The sequence below is a fragment of the Camelina sativa genome, chromosome 10, assembly GCF_000633955.1.
Source record: "Camelina sativa cultivar DH55 chromosome 10, Cs, whole genome shotgun sequence".
In the NCBI taxonomy this organism is placed as follows: Eukaryota; Viridiplantae; Streptophyta; class Magnoliopsida; order Brassicales; family Brassicaceae; genus Camelina; species Camelina sativa.
Window position 1 is genome coordinate 18,154,464 of NC_025694.1, and position 19,499 is coordinate 18,173,962.

The window sequence follows — 19,499 nt, forward strand, 5'->3', positions numbered from 1 at the left end:
ATCTCACCCACTATATTATCGACTTCATCATCTACCATTTCATCAACTTCTGTATCAGAACTCCAATTAGACATTTCTTGATAATTTGGCTTTGTGTATGGGTATTATGTCTTGGGAAATTTGTTTATTTTGTGATAGAAATGGGCTTATAGTATGAATGAGATAGTAATGATAGTTATGGAGATTGTGTAACAAGAAGAACTGAAGTTACAAGAAAAGGAATGATATGAATTGGAAGAGAAGAAGCGGATGAAATGAAGTTACTCAAACAATTGTTCAATATATAGACTTAACAAAAGACACAAAAAAATAAAACCCTTTCACGGGTTGGACAAACCGTGAGTGTCCTTGACAAAGGCCATACAATCCACACAAAGGCCAAAAGCCATACAATGCACACAAAGGCCAAAAGCCATACAATGCATATAAAGGGGAAAAGTCATATCAATCTTACAAAAGGCTAAACCATACAACCCTTTGAAAAGGCAAAAGCCGAGTACACATAACCCTACAGACCTACGGATAGCAAATGTGACACTAAAACACAACACCCATCACGGGTCTCCAACATCAACACATCATAGTCAACAAGACAGCTTCTTCCTTTCGATTGACATCATCACGACTTGGAACCTGAAACACAATTAGAAGACAATATGAGTTAAACACAACCACAAATTTATTACATACCAAATGTAAAACACAAACCGGTTAGTTAAACACGAACACAACAAGTTACATAAGCAATAAAACGTAACCCGAAACCTAAATGTTGGACATTTGATCAAGGAGTTTGTCTCTAAGGCGTTCTTCAGCAGGGGTTAGTTCACTCTTGTTAACCAAACTATATAGCAATCTCATTTTGTCGTGCCTTTCTTTAGCCGCTTGTTCTTGATCCTTCATTGATATGATCTTATGTAGCTTAACCACTGAACCATCCTCCACTTCATTACTCATTGTCGGTTTCCTCCCTTTTTCCTTGGAAGCTTTAACCCCCAGAGGCCTCATTTCAGCTCCATCATTGCTCGAACCGGGTATGTATGCTCCTTCTGGAGCAAGCTTAGTCAGCTTATGGCTACATTCCTCCGTGATCCATTTCTGATCATTCTTGAGTTCCCTCCAGCAATGTCCTAGATAAAATGGCTTCTTCTGATCATTCTTGTAAAGCTCATACGCCATGCTAATGACATCATCTTCTGATTCTCCACTCTTCTTTCTTGAACTCGCTTGTGTGTAACACCCACCAAAATTGTTGACTTGGTGGTTTATCTTGCTCCACCTAGCCTTACATTGCGAAGGACCTCTTGCGTTTGAACCGGATGCACCATCATTTGATTTGTAATAATCTGCAATCCTCTTCGAGAAACTATTTAGCCGCTGATCGTTACTGACAACAGGATCTTTGCTAGTGTTTAACCAAGCGCTTATGAGATTCAGATCCTCCTCTGCACTCCACCGCTTCCTAACTCCTCTGCCTCTGTCTTCTTCAGTCTCATCTACTGTAACCTCGATACACTCTTCAGATTGAGATGCAGGGCTAAAGTGAACTGGCTGAGAAGAAAAGGACTGGCTAAAGTGAAGTGGCTGAGAAGAGAAGGAAGAGGTAAAGTGGACAGGCTGAGAAGAGAATGTATTTGGAAGAATCGGATTCTCAGAACCGTTTGAGTCTTTTTGAGAATTCAAAAGATCAACAAAATATGGCTGTGGAAAACGATTAAGGTTTCTTGGATCTATTGCTTGTGTTTATGAAAGCTGATGTAAAACGAGAAGGGTTTCTAGGATAAAAAGTTAATGGTTTTTGGAAGTGCTTAACAATAACGGTTTATAATGAGGTCAAGGTTAGTTGCGCTTTAAACCTAAAGGTTTATTGTGGTAAAGCAAACTGAGTGATTAGTATCAAAGAGATATATTTTTCAGTATATCTCTTTGAGTAGACATGTTGTAAGAGATACACTTTCTCAGTAAATCTCAATGGCTAAAAGTATTCAAAAAGCTGATGTTTAAAGTCAAAACTATATTCAAAGACCATCATTTGCTTTGTTGAAACTTTTTAAACACAACCGCAACACTTGATCAAAAAAACAACTGCACTTGAACAAATTTTAATCACAACCGCAAACTCAAACACTTGAGCAAACAAAACAATAACATGTGGCAAAACATGTACCATAAAAGCAAACTCTAACCACTCCATACAACAAGACAATAACCCTTGAGCAAATTTTAATCACAAACTGAATCTGAAACACTTGATGCAAATAAGACAACAATAGTTTCGGAAATTTAAAAGCCAAACGAGTTTAAAAAAATATTTAAACACTTGACCAAATAAAACAATAAATACGTAGGTCACAATCTATAACACAATTACAAACATAGCACAAACATAACACTTCAAGAACATCAATAAAGCAACTAACTCTTGCCAACACACAAACTCAAACATAATCTAACAACAACATATCAAAGCTAGAGTACCATACCTTGGATGGTTAAGAGAATCCAACCGCTGTATCCATTTCATGGATACCACTCTTCACCATTTAACCTCGCACAAAACAATACAAAAGGGTCAATATTAATCACATAATAACTTATACAAAACATAAACCGAAATACATTCTATTCCTAATAAGAACAACAAACTGGTTCACTCTACAAGCTATAACAAAAAGGACAAACATATCTAATCTCATAAACAATGAATCAGACAATCAATCGATTATAACCGAAACCAGTTAACCCTCCACACAAAGCTCAAAATCAATTGAACATCAAAATAATCTCATGTTCTACGCCTAATCAGTCAAATCAACATAAAACAATCACCATTCAAACAATCATTTGAATTAATCTGATACCAATTAAAGACCACCTGATATGAATCAACAAAACATGCAATAAATCGGAGATAAGAACACGAACCTTCTCTCTCCGAATCGTTAGCCAGTGGACCTCGCCATTCGCTGTAGGCCACCAGAAGTAACCTCTGTCGTCATTGTCCCACCACAAGAACCCCGCCGTCGTTTCTCGTGAGAACCCAACCGTCAATTCTAACGGTTCCACCGATCTGGAAGCCATCCCCTCCGGGTCACCAACAACCAACCAGTTTAAGCCGGAAAAATCAATGGATTCGACGTCAATCCATTGATTTTTCCGATTACAGAAAAATCGCATCTTCATCCACCGTTACATTCGAGAGAAAAGAGAGAGAAGTCGGGGGAAGAAAAGAAAAAAATGAGGAAAAAATAAGAAAAACGCTTTTATATTTACTCACCCACCATTCATCAGTCGCCACGTAGCGTTCCTAAAGGGATTCTCTCAATCCTTCCTACAGCAGCGATTCTCGGCTAACCGGACCCATAAATGGTTTTTAATTGTTTTTTTGGGGCCCAAATCCATGGGCAATCCACTGAGTAATTGCGAGTGGAGATGGTCTTAGCGCCAACACTTTTGTTTCATATAACAGTAAGTAATTTGACTATGTGTAAATGACAGTTTGTCCCGAATTACATTTTTTGACTTTTTTACACTAGCGTAGGAGTTGTTTACACTTTACACTAAAAACATTAAAACGAAATTGGTATTGGAATAAATGGAACTTTTTATTACTATAACTAAAGCATTGTGTAACAAAAAGAAAAAAAAGCATAAAGAAACAAAGACGTCTACTCTTTTCTTTCAGTCCCTCGCTACTAAGCATGTTCACATATCACTCACTTTGTATGATATATTATTAGAGTGGTCCTCTGAAGTTTGTATATATGCCACTTGCTCAACTAATCTCTCTCTCTCTCTCTCTCACCCTCTCTCCCCACAATCCTCTTAAGCTCAATTCGTGAAGATGAAGATCCTGGTCATATTTTTCCACAGCTTTCTTGAACTTTTTTTGTTTTCATTTCCTTTTAACCAATATAGCTAAACAAAATCTCTAGTTAGCATTTTGGAAACAAAGAAAAAGCTCAAGAAAGCTGTGGGAAAACATGACAATTCAGGGTTTCCTCCATTTGATTCAACTGTTCCTTCAGATTCTTCCAAAGTTGTTAATTTATCATAAATTGATGAAGGTATGATTACAGTTTCCACTTTATTTCTGAATTCAAGACATACGACAATTCTTTAGATACATAGTTATACACATAATCATTGACGTACATACAGAAGAAATTAATTATTAACATCACTGTTATATGGATGGCAATTAGACTATGTTTAGTACAAAATTATATAAACGATTATATTACTCCTAGTTCCTTTGCTACATATTATTATTATTATTATTATTGGGATATAAGAATTAATTTGTTCTCAAACATTACTGAATTCGTGCAGCGCCTCGATCGTTCCTCCTAGTTTTTCTTTTCTCAAAATTCTTATTATGTTGTTGATAAGTCTGTAATATTGATATCCTTTAAAAGGTCTATAAATATGTATATGAAAATTATCACAAAAGAAAGAAAAAAAAGAAAGGTCTATAAATGAAACGAGGAACGAAGCTTTGGTGAGTTTCCAGTTCTGCAAATGGTGTACATGACCTTTTGCATTTCATTGGAAAAGGTTATATCTGACGTCACTCTAACCACTCCACCTCATACTGTAAATGGTATACGTTATATTTGTTGTGTAATATATGGATGGGCATGTATACATCGTGGCTTAATTTTGTAACTATATGTACACATACGTTCATTTACATATATATAATTAGTATAATTTTGGATCTCTATGTTATTTTACTCACATGTGACAGTACGTACACATCATCCAAATTATGTTTCTATACATCATGTATATGTGTGGTCATATATAAAGCTGTCTCTACGTATATACATACGTACTTCTTTTTTACGGCAGTTTTATTATTGATACATACAATAAAATACAAAAGCATGCATTACTACATAACATACACATTGTATGGGCATGCACATGTGNTGCATTTCATTGGAAAAGGTTATATCTGATGTCACTGTAACCACTCCACCTCATACGTTATATTTGTTGTGTATATATGGATGGGCATGAATACATCGTGGCTTAATTTTATAATTATATTTGCGTACGTTCATTTACATATATAATTAGTATAAGTTTGTATCTCTATGTTATTTTACTCACATGTGACAGTACTTACACATCATCCAAATTATGTTTCTATACCTCATGTATCTGTGTGGTCATATATAAAGCTGTCTCTACGTATATATATAATATTAATATTTACATTTTTTACGGCAGTTTTACTGTAGATACATACAATACAATACAATACAAAAACATGCATTACATATTAACATAACATACACATTGTATGGCATGCACATGTGCATGTCCTGAAGAGAAGGAATTGTCAGTAATTTAACTTGGAGTTGGACGTGTCTTCCTCTGTCGATTCCTTTTTTTTTTTTTTTTGCTTTTTCACATCAAATCAACATCCTGTTTCCGTTTCTCGTAAGTGCTTTGTTTTCCTAATCAGTTTTTTCATAGATATGTCCTTTAACTTCAATGTATACGATTCATCATCTCAATGCCCAAATTTGTTATACAAACTTCTTTTATAAATACTACTCCCAGTTCTGAATTTTTGTTAAAAAAAGGTTTCGAAATAAAAGGAAAATTATAGAAATGTAAAATGATCAGTTTGGTAAAGAATTTGCTAGCCTAGACATGAGGCATAAGTTACATATGTTTTTTTTTTTACATCGTACTTGAATCCGAGATTGTTCCTTAGTCATGAGTTAAAAGGAATACTGGTAATAACTGATGATGAGATATAGATCTTGTATAGTGAAAACCAATTATTCAGAATAGTAAAAGCTTTTGTCCTTCGATTTTTAATTTATGATAAAAACAGATCTGAGGATGATTGCGTTGTTGTGGGTCTTGTTTGTTTTCCACTGATTCCAAAACCTTTCGACGTGAAAATTATTTGATTGGCTAATAGCCTAATGCAATGGGATATATGAGAGAGAGAGAGAGAGAGAGAGAGAGAGAGAGAGAGAGAGAAGATGGCCAACGCTTTGAAAGCGAAGCTTTTGTCAATTTATGATCAGAAAAAGGAACCTATTGATTCCGATCTCCTAGGAGTGTAGCAAACCCTTGTTTTCGGGAATTGAGAGGTCGACTTTTAAACCAAAAAATAGCAAGTGCATCGTGAATACATTTGTAGCACAATTTTTTTTTATTGTTGTAATCATTGATATGTAAAATCAAAAGAATCTAAGACCAAAAAATAAAAGTGATTTTTTTTTAAAGAAGAACATAAAAGAACCATGATTACGAGACTTGAATCATCTTTGAAAAAAAAAAAATTGTTGTAACGGATCACGGATGAAGCTTACCAAGCTAGTTTCGAACTATCTTGTCATTACTACGAATTACGTGGCTAGAAGGCATGTAGAGTTGTTGATGGCGCTTTATGCTAAGCTCTTTGAAAACATGATCAATACAATAAAGCTCTATAAATAATAATATCATAATTATGATAATTTATCAATTTAGAGAGTTAATAATCTATACCAATAAAAAGTAGGGATGTTAATTCAAAGGGTTCTTTGAAAAAATATATATAATAATGAAAAAAAAAGAAACAAGGGAGAGAAACGGTATTGAAGTTGCTAAGTGAAGCAACGTTTCTCTTATGTGTCAGTTTTTAAATGGTTATTATTAATAAAAGGTAATAAATATATATAAATGATTAAAATAATATTTTTTATTTTTATTAAAGAAACGTGACCACATTGCTCCAGTAATGATGTTATAAGGCGTCTACCTAAGCTTTAAAACCACCAATAGTGATTAGACACCTCACTAATTAACATTTTTAAAATTTTCAGAATTTTCTATATTAAAAATTATTTCAAACAACCTATCAGGATTTGACATGTCATTCATTAACATTTTTTAAATTTACAGAATTTTTTAGAAAAAAGAAAATTTTAAATTTATGGAAATAAAAGAACTATGCACAATATCCCACATCAGCTAGAATTTTTTTAGACAATGGTTCAGAACCAATATAAATAAGATTAATATGCTACCAACAACGAATGAGCATGAAAACTTGATTTATGAGGCGTCTAAGTTTAAAAGTTTTATATTCGGTTTGATCCAGTTTTTTATTTGATCAAATTAAAACTTCAAAAAGTTTCAAAAAAATATATTATAATATTTAAAAAATTTAAAGTTTAAATATTATAAATATTGAAACTTTTAAAAGTTCTTAGCTTTTAAAAAGCTTTTAAATATTATAATTTTAAAAGTTCTTAGCTTTTAAAAAGTTTTTAAATATTATAATTTTTAAATTTTAAAAGTTAAAAATATTATAAATATTGAAACTTTTTAAAATGTTCAAAATTTATATTTCGAAACCTTTTAAAAGTTTAAAATATTATAAATATTTACGTAAAACAGAAATTATCTTATTTATCTACGTTTTTGCTTTTTATTTCTTATGAGCTATAAAACATATTTTTGTGTATGATTTTATAGATAAGTTGATATTTTTTTCATTAACTTTTTTTTTCTCTTATTTTTTATTTTTATGAGAAAATAAATGATTTTGTTCTTGGAGTTTGATGGATTAACAAGTTGTGTGGTAGTCTAAAAAAAAGGATTTTTAGTGGAAGAAAGTGAAGAAGTTGACGAGGATGAAGAAGAAAAAGGGTATAGCGAAGAACCAGACGGTAAAAGTAATGATGACGATTACCACAAAATTTGACAATAGAAATGACAAGAAAGAATATGAAGAATAAGAAAACATTGAATAAAAAACACGAAAACATAGGTGGTAACGATCAATTAAATATGAAAACGAGTTAAATTCATGATGATTAAATTGTTTTGTTTTTCTGGTGGAAATGGTTTAGGATATGTGAGGTTAACAGTTTAATTCGTCTCGCCTGGATGTCGAGTTAAATTCATGATTTTTTTTTTATCAGATTTGATTATATAACACAACTGATTTTTATATTTCAAAAAATTGTGTATCTGAAATTTAACTTTTTCCTTAATACTAATTTAAATTTTTTATAAGGTAATATTTTACTACCGTCATCAATCATATATAGTTTTCATCAAAATATATCAAATATACCCACGCGTAGCGTGGGTTCAAAACCTAGTTTATTAATAACAAAGAAATTTGCCTAATATACTTTTTTAATTACCTAATTAAATTAAAATTTTCGCTAAAATTAATATTTTTCTATTTTCTGTATACAATTTAAAATTATAACACAAAAATTTTTGATCTAATAAGAAAAATTATATATAAACGCAATTACAGCGTAAATCTACTTTCAATCCCTATTTATTAAAAATAAAACAATAGCAAGTGCATCGTGAATACATTTATAGTATTTTTATATTGATGAAATGTAGAATCAAAACGAAAAATAAAGGTGAGGTTGTAACCAAGATTTTTTTAAAATATCGAAAAGAACCATGATTACTAGACTTGAATCATTTTTGGAAGAGAAAAATAAGTTCCGGAGGGTCCTAGTAACGGAGGAAGCTTACCATATTTCAAATTACTTTGTTAATATTCCGATTTAGGTGGTTAGTGGGCATGTAAATTTGTCAATGGCACTTCGTGTTAAGTTTTTTGTAAAAATAATAAATGCAATAAAACTTGTATAAATTAGTATTGTTGAAATTATGATAGAAAAATGCAATAAAACATTAATGTTTATAATATGTCCTTCCATATAAATTGTTCCGTGATATTTTTATCTTTTATAAGTTTTAATATTCATAACATACTAAAATATAAAAGAAGACTTAAAACAAAACAAAATATTTTTAGATCTTTAAACTACATTCTTTTTATTTCTTTGTAACTTTTTTACTTTGAACTTTGTAAAAAAATTTATGATATATTGTTAAATGAAGTTTTTTGTAAGATTTTGTTTTTGTAACATAAAACTAAATTCATCTTGTACTAACAAATATGCATATATATTATATTTATTATATTTCTTAATCAAATGAGAATCCTACTAATTTAAATTATTTTTAAAGAGTTGCTAGTATGTTAATGATTATTAAAATAGTAAAGAAGAAAAATAATTTCTAATATTCGAATTTTTTTATTCAAAAAAACTTAAAAATATTTTGAAGATTAAATAGAATATAAAACCCGTAAATAATTGGTAGTTCCTTTTTATTATCCGTAATAATTTGTTTTTTTCACATTTGATCTGGATTCAATAAATCAGCACGGGCGTCGCATTGACGGCTTCACGGAGGCGGCTTTGGCGAATCGCATCATGAGCCTTCCTCCTTCACCGCTACGCCTCTTTCATCAACCTTTCTCTGCCTCCGTTGTCAATCCAATTTCAGGTATATTACGATTCGTACTCTCTGTTTCGACCACTGCCTATTCCAAGCTAGGTAGACTTTAATTTTGCATCCGATTGAGAAACTCGCAATTTGGAGATATTGTTGATTATCTTACGATGATCTTGATCATTACCTTTTCGTGTTGTTTTGGTCGTTTCCCTGATGTCACCAATTTTTTGGTGTTTGGAGAGAGATTGTTGTTTCTGTGTTTCCTTAATTTCACTGATTGTTCTGTAATTTTGGGTTGTTTACAATAATAATCTGTTCATTGTGATTATAATTTGGCTTGTTTAGGGATTGTAGTAGGTCTGTGAGTAATCTGATTGATAGATCAGATAAAAAGTTGTAAAGAATGATGACAACGAAAATGAGGAGAGTGGGGAAGTACGAGGTTGGTCGCACTATAGGTGAAGGCACCTTTGCTAAGGTTAAGTTTGCGAGGAACACAGACACTGGTGAAAATGTAGCCATCAAAATTATGGCTAAGAGTACAATACTTAAGCACAGAATGGTTGATCAGGTATGTTCTCGAGTGTCCTGATAAGGTTGCTGCTTTAGTTTTGCGTATGGTAACGATCTTGATTGCGTCTTAAGCTCTTGTTCTCTCGCCTTTTCCAGATAAAAAGAGAGATATCAATTATGAAGATTGTCCGACACCCTAACATAGTGAGGTTGTATGAGGTATGTATGATTCCCTGCATCTGCGAATACTTATCTCCTTAGGTGTTTTTGCAATCATTTGCTAATCTGAAGCTGGTTCTTCTTCCCGGATGTAGGTCTTGGCAAGTCCTTCTAAAATATATATCATTTTGGAGTTTGTGACAGGAGGAGAGCTCTTTGATAGAATTGTAAGGACTTTTATATTTGTGTATGCCTTTAAGTGTCCACTAGTTAAAGCTACCAGCTCCTTCACTTTAATTTTTGGTTTTTTCAAATCTTTTGTTTTTCTTGGATTTCTTCTGTTCATGCAGGTTCATAACGGGAGACTTGAAGAAAATGAGTCTCGCAAATACTTTCAACAGCTTGTAGATGCTGTGGCTCATTGTCACTGCAAGGGTGTCTTCCACCGTGACCTAAAAGTAAAACCCTTTTTTGTTGACCAATTTTCCTCAGAATATCTCGATATTTTCACTGTGTTGTAACCCTGACTTTGATAACTATGTGTCATTATGATATTCAGCCAGAAAATCTTTTACTCGATTCAAATGGAAATCTGAAGGTTTCAGATTTCGGACTCAGTGCATTGCCTCAGCCTGTGAGTGCTCCTATCTGTTCGTCAGCGGCCACCACTCTTGTTCATTTTAATTCTTTTTAGCAGTGTAAATTTTCTATCTTCTATCCCTTTCATTCATTTGTTACATACTCAATCAGGGGGTAGAGCTTCTGCGCACCACATGTGGAACTCCGAACTATGTAGCTCCTGAAGTACTTCGTGGCCAAGGTTACGATGGTTCAGCAGCAGATATTTGGTCTTGCGGGGTTATTCTTTTCGTTATAATGGCTGGATTTTTACCCTTTTCTGAGACAGACCTTCCTGGGTTGTATAGAAAAGTAAGTAACATATTTTTCTGGAAATGTTCGTGGGCATTTTTTTGCATACGTATCAGGTATTGGAGTAATCCACATGATTTTCTGTGTGAACTACTGGTTGTTGACAAATAATAGGGTTTCTTTAGAAAGCTAGCATGTTATTGCAATTTTGATCAAGAAAATATAATAGATTCCTTGCTGTAGGTTTTTCAAACCGTTTAATGATTTGAGTATTGTGATTCCACCCTTAGTTTTGAGCTGTATCATCATTATTTTCTACAGATAAATGCAGCAGAATTTGCTTGTCCACCGTGGTTTTCTGCAGAAGTGAAGTCTTTAATACATAAGATACTTGACCCCAACCCCAAAACAGTGAGTATTTTGCTTCACCATCTCAAGCTTTCAGGTTTGCTATTATTAATTATGGTTCTAGTAATTTATCTGTTTATCTATGATTGTTTCCCAATTAGAGCAGCGTATTCAAATACAAGGAATTAGGAATGATCACTGGTTCAAATTAAATTATGTGCCTAACCGAGTAAGGGAAGAGGAAGAAGTCAATTTGGATGATGTCCGTGCAGTTTTTGATGGAATTGAGGTTGGTCATTCGTTTCATTGTATGATTCTCTTTGGTGGTCAATGGCATTTACCTATTTAAGATCTTTTAGGAACTTTTGGATGACCAAGAAGAAGTGTTTGACTGTTTGCTACAGGATAGAACAAAATAGTAGTCACATGATAAGTACCAAAGCTGTAAGCTGCTTTATATGCTTTGAAAGAATTCTCGAGCTTGGTTTTTAAATCAAGTTTCCCTCTCCCTATACATTCGAGTAAATATTAATGAACTTAGAATCACATGCTCAGCCCTCTTCATATTGATAACATGAATCTCTATTCTCCACCCAATGCCCAAACCAATTCCCTGGAAATTTTCAGATTACCCAAACACAATCTCCCCCGAGTCCTTTTCACCAGTTAGCTAATGATTGGTACTGGCTGACAACATAGTACAAGCCACTACAAACCACCTTGGGATAATTCCAATGATCTGGCAGTCACCAGGCTAGTACAATCACTTAACAATATATGTCTCCTACTAAGATTGTGTTAGCTGTGGTATGGCCTATAAATATATAGCTACCGTAAATTTGTAATGCATATTTAGAATATTTAATTAAAACTTGGCTTTTGCTCATCTGAAACTGATAGTTAAAATTGTTAAACAGAAACCTCAGTATGTGTGTCTTAGCTCACGCCACCTTTGCTTGTTTTTCATAAAGTTGACCTCAGTTGCATTTGTTCACAGGGCAGTTATGTAGCGGAGAATTTAGAGAGCAAGGATGAGGGCCCCCTGATGATGAATGCCTTTGAGATGATTACCTTATCACAAGGCTTAAATTTATCAGCACTATTTGATAGGCGACAGGTAGTACCTGATTGGTCAGAGAGATCTCCATATTATATACTGTATATAAGAATGTCGGTAGGACTATTCATTAAACTTCCCATCTTGACAGCCTTATGGTGTTAATTTGATGATGTGCTTTAGTTTCTAGTAAGTATAGATAATGATATAATTGGTTGCATGACACTAGTAGATAGAAATGGAAATCTAAATTGTTCCTGCATATTGATGGCTGATCCTTTGATCTCGCAGGATTTTGTTAAAAGACAAACCCGTTTTGTTTCTCGAAGGGCACCTAATGAGATAATTGCTAATATTGAGGCTGTTGCGGACTCAATCGGTTTCAAATCTCATACACGAAACTTCAAGGTGACTACTTCCTAGCATATAAATTTACTATTTGAAACTGATATGATTGCCAAGGCAACTTAGTTATCTTTGGCGTCAAAAACGAAAGCCCTAGTGTGAAATATCATTTATCTAATGTTTAGCAAAGGGTAAAGATTTACTATGATTTTGTACGTATAGTTTCTTAATTATGCACTTTATGTGCTCAACAGACAAGGCTTGAGGGATTATCTTCGATCAAGGCCGGGCAGTTGGCTGTTGTGATAGAGGTGAGTATTGCTTATTGTTATTGTAAAATAAGTTTCTTATGAAAGGGATTTGCTTCACGTTAAGGGTATCTAGCAAACTGAAATTAACCTACATGCAGATTTACGAGGTGGCGCCATCGCTTTTCATGGTGGACGTTAGAAAGGCTGCTGGTGAAACTCTTGAATATCACAAGGTTTGTATATATATACATTCAATAACAGTAGTTGTACTATTTAAAAGTGTGCAGAATAATTGTTTTTGCAGATTAGAGTTATATATGTTTGTTATTGTGGTATCATAGTTCTACAAGAAGTTATGTGCTAAACTGGAAAACATTATTTGGAGAGCGAGAGAAGGAATGCCAAAGTCAGAGCTTCTCAGAACAATCACGTTTTGATCCCCACGTAAGTCCGACTAAATGTAGTTGACTAGTGTAATAAATGACGTAATTATTCTTCACAAAGATTGGAAGATTTGCGTCTTGAGCTTGTATTACAATTTATTGTCTTGTAGTTTGATTTGGCTATTGGATTTATTTGTCTGTGTATGGCCATACTTGTCAAAACTTGTCCTCAGTTTGCCCTCACGCAAACAATCAAAAACCAAGATATAGGAGAGGTTTGAAACGGGGGCTTCAGAATCTAAAGCTTGCTAATAAAGTAGATATGCATGGTGAAGGAACTCTACTTAAAAACTTTAGACAAGATCACAACCAAAAATGATTTCAATCTTTAATTTACACATGCATTCATATCTATCATTCTCTTTAACCTTCATTAACAAAGAACCTTGAATCAAGCTATGCATTGTCTTCAAACTCATTTGGCTAGGATATAAGATTAGAGACAAAGATGGTCTCCTTTTCAAGTTGGTTTAACAAACAGATCAAGTTTCTCTCATGAAAAAGAATTGAGATGAAGAGAAGGCTAAAAGTTAAAACCAGCTGATGCATACAAGAGCAACATCATGTTTACCCAAAGGTCTCTAAGACTTCAGCCCTATCATTCTAAACCGAGAAGTTGGTCATATTTATACCATTTAGCAATGATTCTTTTTATACACATTTTCTTCTTCTTTTGTACTTAGCCTTATGAGGGAATTACTTCTTATCATTATAGTGGACTGGAATTCTTCTTATTCACTATGGTTCTCTTTCTTTTCTTCTTAGAACTTTACTGTAATGAATTCCTTGTTGTGCTGAATTCCTTTACTGAATTTACTGTGCTAAAATTCCTTTCTTTTCTTCTTAGAACTTTACTGTAATGAATTCCTTGCTTTTCCTCTTCTAGTTTGCTTAATTATAGTAATAAAAAGTTCCATTTATTCCAATACCAATCAATACAATAAAAGAAGAATGAGTTTCTCTTATCTATACTATTAAAAGGGAAGCATTATTTACAAAAGCAAAATGAAATTTGAGAATATATGACAAAAAATGATCATGAATATATTTCAAAGCGTACAATAAGAGAGGGACATTAAAGTAAATTTGATAATAAAAATGAGCGGATCCTATTGTGACCCGGATTGATTATGTTCGGATCATGTATTAATTGTTCGGAGCTGTTTTTCATACTGTTGTATCCAAACAGAATCAAAACAAGCATCTGCAATAAAATTCAAAAAAAGTAATTAGTTTTGTGTAAACAATTTAAGGAAACAATAATTTCGATATTAATGTACATATTTAATTTGGGCAATTAAATTCGAAATTGTATATATGTAAACATATTTAATTTGATTTTATATTTTGAGATATATCCGGAAACAATAAATTCTGATTTTGATGTTACCTAATATACAAAATCATTTAAATTTGATTATAGAAATGATTTAAATCTGGTTATATATTGTGAGATATTTGCGTAAACAATATTCATTGTGAGATATTTGCAGAAATGTTTGTATATTAGGTGTGTGTATAAAAATATAAGTTGGTTATATATTGTGAGATATCTGCGTAAACAATATTTAAGATTTTATATTATGATTTCTTTTTTAAAAAATTTATAATTCAAAACTAAATGAACAAATCTAAAATTACTACCAAAATCTTTTTTGTTAGTATCCTAAAATATATTGTGTTAGGGAAGGCATGTTAATCTTCATCTCTATATAAGACGTGTCGAAGTCTTTAGTTTCGTTCATTTTGTAGAATAATTGTTTTTGCAGATTAGAGTTATATATGTTTGTTATTGTGGTATCATAGTTCTACAAGAAGTTATGTGCTAAACTGGAAAACATTATTTGGAGAGCGAGAGAAGGAATGCCAAAGTCAGAGCTTCTCAGAACAATCACGTTTTGATCCCCACGTAAGTCCGACTAAATGTAGTTGACTAGTGTAATAAATGACGTAATTATTCTTCACAAAGATTGGAAGATTTGCGTCTTGAGCTTGTATTACAATTTATTGTCTTGTAGTTTGATTTGGCTATTGGATTTATTTGTCTGTGTATGGCCATACTTGTCAAAACTTGTCCTCAGTTTGCCCTCACGCAAACAATCAAAAACCAAGATATAGGAGAGGTTTGAAACGGGGGCTTCAGAATCTAAAGCTTGCTAATAAAGTAGATATGCATGGTGAAGGAACTCTACTTAAAAACTTTAGACAAGATCACAACCAAAAATGATTTCAATCTTTAATTTACACATGCATTCATATCTATCATTCTCTTTAACCTTCATTAACAAAGAACCTTGAATCAAGCTATGCATTGTCTTCAAACTCATTTGGCTAGGATATAAGATTAGAGACAAAGATGGTCTCCTTTTCAAGTTGGTTTAACAAACAGATCAAGTTTCTCTCATGAAAAAGAATTGAGATGAAGAGAAGGCTAAAAGTTAAAACCAGCTGATGCATACAAGAGCAACATCATGTTTACCCAAAGGTCTCTAAGACTTCAGCCCTATCATTCTAAACCGAGAAGTTGGTCATATTTATACCATTTAGCAATGATTCTTTTTATACACATTTTCTTCTTCTTTTGTACTTAGCCTTATGAGGGAATTACTTCTTATCATTATAGTGGACTGGAATTCTTCTTATTCACTATGGTTCTCTTTCTTTTCTTCTTAGAACTTTACTGTAATGAATTCCTTGTTGTGCTGAATTCCTTTACTGAATTTACTGTGCTAAAATTCCTTTCTTTTCTTCTTAGAACTTTACTGTAATGAATTCCTTGCTTTTCCTCTTCTAGTTTGCTTAATTATAGTAATAAAAAGTTCCATTTATTCCAATACCAATCAATACAATAAAAGAAGAATGAGTTTCTCTTATCTATACTATTAAAAGGGAAGCATTATTTACAAAAGCAAAATGAAATTTGAGAATATATGACAAAAAATGATCATGAATATATTTCAAAGCGTACAATAAGAGAGGGACATTAAAGTAAATTTGATAATAAAAATGAGCGGATCCTATTGTGACCCGGATTGATTATGTTCGGATCATGTATTAATTGTTCGGAGCTGTTTTTCATACTGTTGTATCCAAACAGAATCAAAACAAGCATCTGCAATAAAATTCAAAAAAAGTAATTAGTTTTGTGTAAACAATTTAAGGAAACAATAATTTCGATATTAATGTACATATTTAATTTGGGCAATTAAATTCGAAATTGTATATATGTAAACATATTTAATTTGATTTTATATTTTGAGATATATCCGGAAACAATAAATTCTGATTTTGATGTTACCTAATATACAAAATCATTTAAATTTGATTATAGAAATGATTTAAATCTGGTTATATATTGTGAGATAATTGCGTAAACAATATTTATTGTGAGATATTTGCAGAAATGTTTGTATATTAGGTGTGCGTATAAAAATATAAGTTGGTTATATATTGTGAGATATCTGCGTAAACAATATTTAAGATTTTATATTATGATTTCTTTTTTAAAAAATCTATATTTCAAAACTAAATGAACAAATCTAAAATTACTACCAAAATCTTTTTTGTTAGTATCCTAAATATATTGTGTTAGGAAAGATATGTTAATCTTCATCTCTATATAAGACGTGTCGAAGTCTTTAGTTTCGTTCATTCACAAAAAAAAATTCCTAGCATCAATATTTTACGTTTTAAATTTTCTGACTTTTATTTTTCATTATCTTATAGTGTTTCAAATTTTTTGCTGGTCATAATGCTTTTATCCATTGCGGAGCAGGTATAGTGGACGAGTTTGACCCTTTTGACAACTATATATTGGGCATCCGGTTCATGAAGTTTAATTGTTTTTTTGGTGTTTTTATTTGGTTTCATGGTTCACAATTTTAATAAAAATATAGCTGATCACTAATCCGGATCACACTCGATCCATGTCCACTATCGTGTCAATCTATTATGTATAGTGAATCGATTATCACTTTAAGTATTAACAAATTTGATGAAACCAAACCATTAATAGATTATGCTATAAATGCTATACCAAATAAAATAATTTTACAGTAAAAATCGTGGTTTTTTTAACTCTGAATTTATTATTGATTGCAAATTATGAGAACTATTACATATGAATCTACCATGGACAATTCCTTCCGATCCTATTAGATTCACGACATGCACTCTTGCTCTCCTGCTCTTGATGAACACCTCCTGTTTCTATGCTCCTTCAGTTGTATGTAGAATTACGGCGAACGACAATAATTGTGCATCACTGGAGATTGTCTGTAAATTTGTCTTCATTAATTTGCACAATTAATAAATCGCATTATTTGGGGTTCAAACCCCAGACCTCCTGGTGTATAAGCATTAATGAACCTTAGACCAACCAAGTGGCCCATGGGGGCTTCCACAAAAAAAATCGTGGTTTTTACATATATTTATATTTTTTGAACTAAAATATACAATCATAAATGGAAAAGTTATTATTAAAACCATAATTATGAGATGGAAAACATGACATATACGGGACATGACAGATTTTATGTCCTAAATTAGACATACCATCTTTCTCTTACTATTTTTTAAATATAATTGTCTTTACTGATAACAAAAACAGATTTGATCATTCTTTTTGTTTAAACCGAATTAAAAACAAATCAAATACTAAACTGATACAAAACTGAGTTTGGATTATGAATGCTAATAACATTTTTTTTAAATACGTTTACAAAAATAATCTGCATGTACGTAATAAATTATAAATGTGTTAGTAAATTTAGTTTTTAAAATCAACCCCGTACCTATGTGCGGGTCTTAATCTAGTTACGTGTTGACACATCAGTTAAAATGTGTAACCAATAAAATATGAGAAATTGTATTAATTGTTATAATTTTATTGGTAGATTTGTACTCTGAACGGTATAGAAATTCCCATACTAGATTTTTTTAAGCGAATCTGAATCGAATTATTTAACCAAAAGTTATTTATAATAATTAAATAAAATAGAAATATACATTTAAATGGCTATATAATAAACCGAATCGAATAACCGAATAATCATCATCAGTCATCACTAAAATCTGAAATAACCATGGCAGAGTTAGTTAAACCGTCACCGTGGATAGGTTCGGTAGGCAAAGTGAAAAGCCAGTTTTGACGGCCCAACTCGGCCCAAATACGTTTCTCAATCTCTCTCTCTCATGTCTCCGCGTGGATATTCTCCGAAAAGTGTATCTCCTCCCTCTCTCTCTCTCTCTCTCTCTCTACTCCTCTAAAAAAAAAAATTAACTTGGCTAGGGTTTTCGATTTCGTGTATTTCAATTCTCAATTCAGAAATCCAAAAAAAATCTGGTGTGTAAACAATCCGGTTTGATCTTCCATGGATTCTCGAGATCCGTCGTCCGCTGTAGCATCCGACGCCGCTAGAGATGCGTCGTTACTCTCCGAAGACGCAGCCGTTCTCTCTGTAACCTCTACACTCGCTAAGTCCGCTCTTTCTTGCTTCCAATCTGGAAAATTCGAAGACTGTATCGACATTTTGATTCAGCTCGATCAGAAGCAGCATAACGATCCTAAGGTTCAGTTTTTGTTGTTTTTTTACTTTGGATTCAGTAGTTCTGTTTTAAGTTTGGATTTGCCTTTTAATTCTGCTAGTTTTGGTACATATATGTTTAGATCGATACTAGGAAAAAAAAAAGAGTTTAGTTTGACTTGATAGACACATTTTACTAAGTTTAGATCTGACTTGTCCAAAGTTACTTCTCTCTTCTGTGTCAGTATTGATTTTGTTTCCGCTGAAGTGTTTTTACTCTATTGTGACGTAGAGATAGGCTTTTAGCTTTGTATCCATCTGAGATACAGAGGAAAGCCTTCTTTTTTTTCAGTGAGTGAACAAAAGGGTTTTTGGTAGTACTAGTCATTCGTGAATGAACATTGTAGATTTAGAAAAGTTCTTTCTAAAGAACTGTATCATTTGACTTTATTTTTTTGTTTTTTTCCAAGAAATGCATGGCTTATGAATTGTTTTTTTATTGATCAACCAGGTTCTACACAATATGGCAATTGCAGAGTACTTCAAGGGTGGTTGCTCGAAATCCAAGAAACTGCTGGAAGAGCTTAACTGTGTCAAGGTATTGTGTTTAAACTTCTGACTTGAGATGTGTTTTCAAGCTATCTATCAATTTACATCATAAATCATCTTCCGCTTTTTTTTTTTTTTTTTTTTTTTT

The 19,499-nt window shown here is 32.4% G+C and overlaps 3 protein-coding genes and 1 long non-coding RNA gene across 5 annotated transcripts in view; 3 read left to right on the top strand and 1 right to left on the bottom strand.

The window, feature by feature from the left end:
* On the bottom strand, window positions 766-3,081 carry LOC104720473 (glutathione S-transferase T3-like). The gene is made up of 2 exons (XM_010438371.1): window positions 2,926-3,081; window positions 766-1,701 (listed from the first exon to the last, which is right to left on the bottom strand). The coding sequence occupies exons 1-2, from the start codon at window positions 3,079-3,081 to the stop codon at window positions 766-768; spliced, it is 1,092 nt and encodes a 363-aa protein (XP_010436673.1).
* Window positions 9,189-14,156, top strand: LOC104719253 (CBL-interacting serine/threonine-protein kinase 24-like). Of its 2 annotated transcripts, XM_010437132.1 has the most exons (15): window positions 9,189-9,342; window positions 9,637-9,862; window positions 9,961-10,023; window positions 10,119-10,190; window positions 10,314-10,421; window positions 10,523-10,597; window positions 10,714-10,893; window positions 11,155-11,244; window positions 11,348-11,470; window positions 12,179-12,298; window positions 12,530-12,646; window positions 12,838-12,894; window positions 12,993-13,067; window positions 13,176-13,278; window positions 13,705-14,156. In XM_010437132.1, exons 2-14 carry the CDS (start codon window positions 9,695-9,697, stop codon window positions 13,269-13,271), a joined length of 1,344 nt encoding a protein of 447 aa, XP_010435434.1. In that variant the 5' UTR covers window positions 9,189-9,342; window positions 9,637-9,694; the 3' UTR covers window positions 13,272-13,278; window positions 13,705-14,156. The 2 variants fall into 2 exon arrangements, with proteins under 2 accessions (XP_010435434.1, XP_010435433.1); XM_010437131.1 differs by lacking the exon at window positions 13,705-14,156 and having other exon boundaries at window positions 13,176-13,500.
* Window positions 15,040-16,064, top strand: LOC104719254. The gene is made up of 2 exons (XR_756578.2): window positions 15,040-15,186; window positions 15,613-16,064. It is a non-coding gene; the product is annotated as an uncharacterized LOC104719254 (long non-coding RNA).
* LOC109124551 (CCR4-NOT transcription complex subunit 10-like) overlaps window positions 18,499-19,499 on the top strand; it is a 12,623-nt gene continuing 11,622 nt past the window's right edge. The window contains exons 1-2 of the mRNA XM_010437134.2: window positions 18,499-18,847; window positions 19,314-19,400. Coding sequence (XP_010435436.1) covers window positions 18,650-18,847; window positions 19,314-19,400 — 285 coding nt within the window. The 5' untranslated portion in view covers window positions 18,499-18,649. The remainder of the gene's footprint in view (window positions 18,848-19,313; window positions 19,401-19,499) is intronic.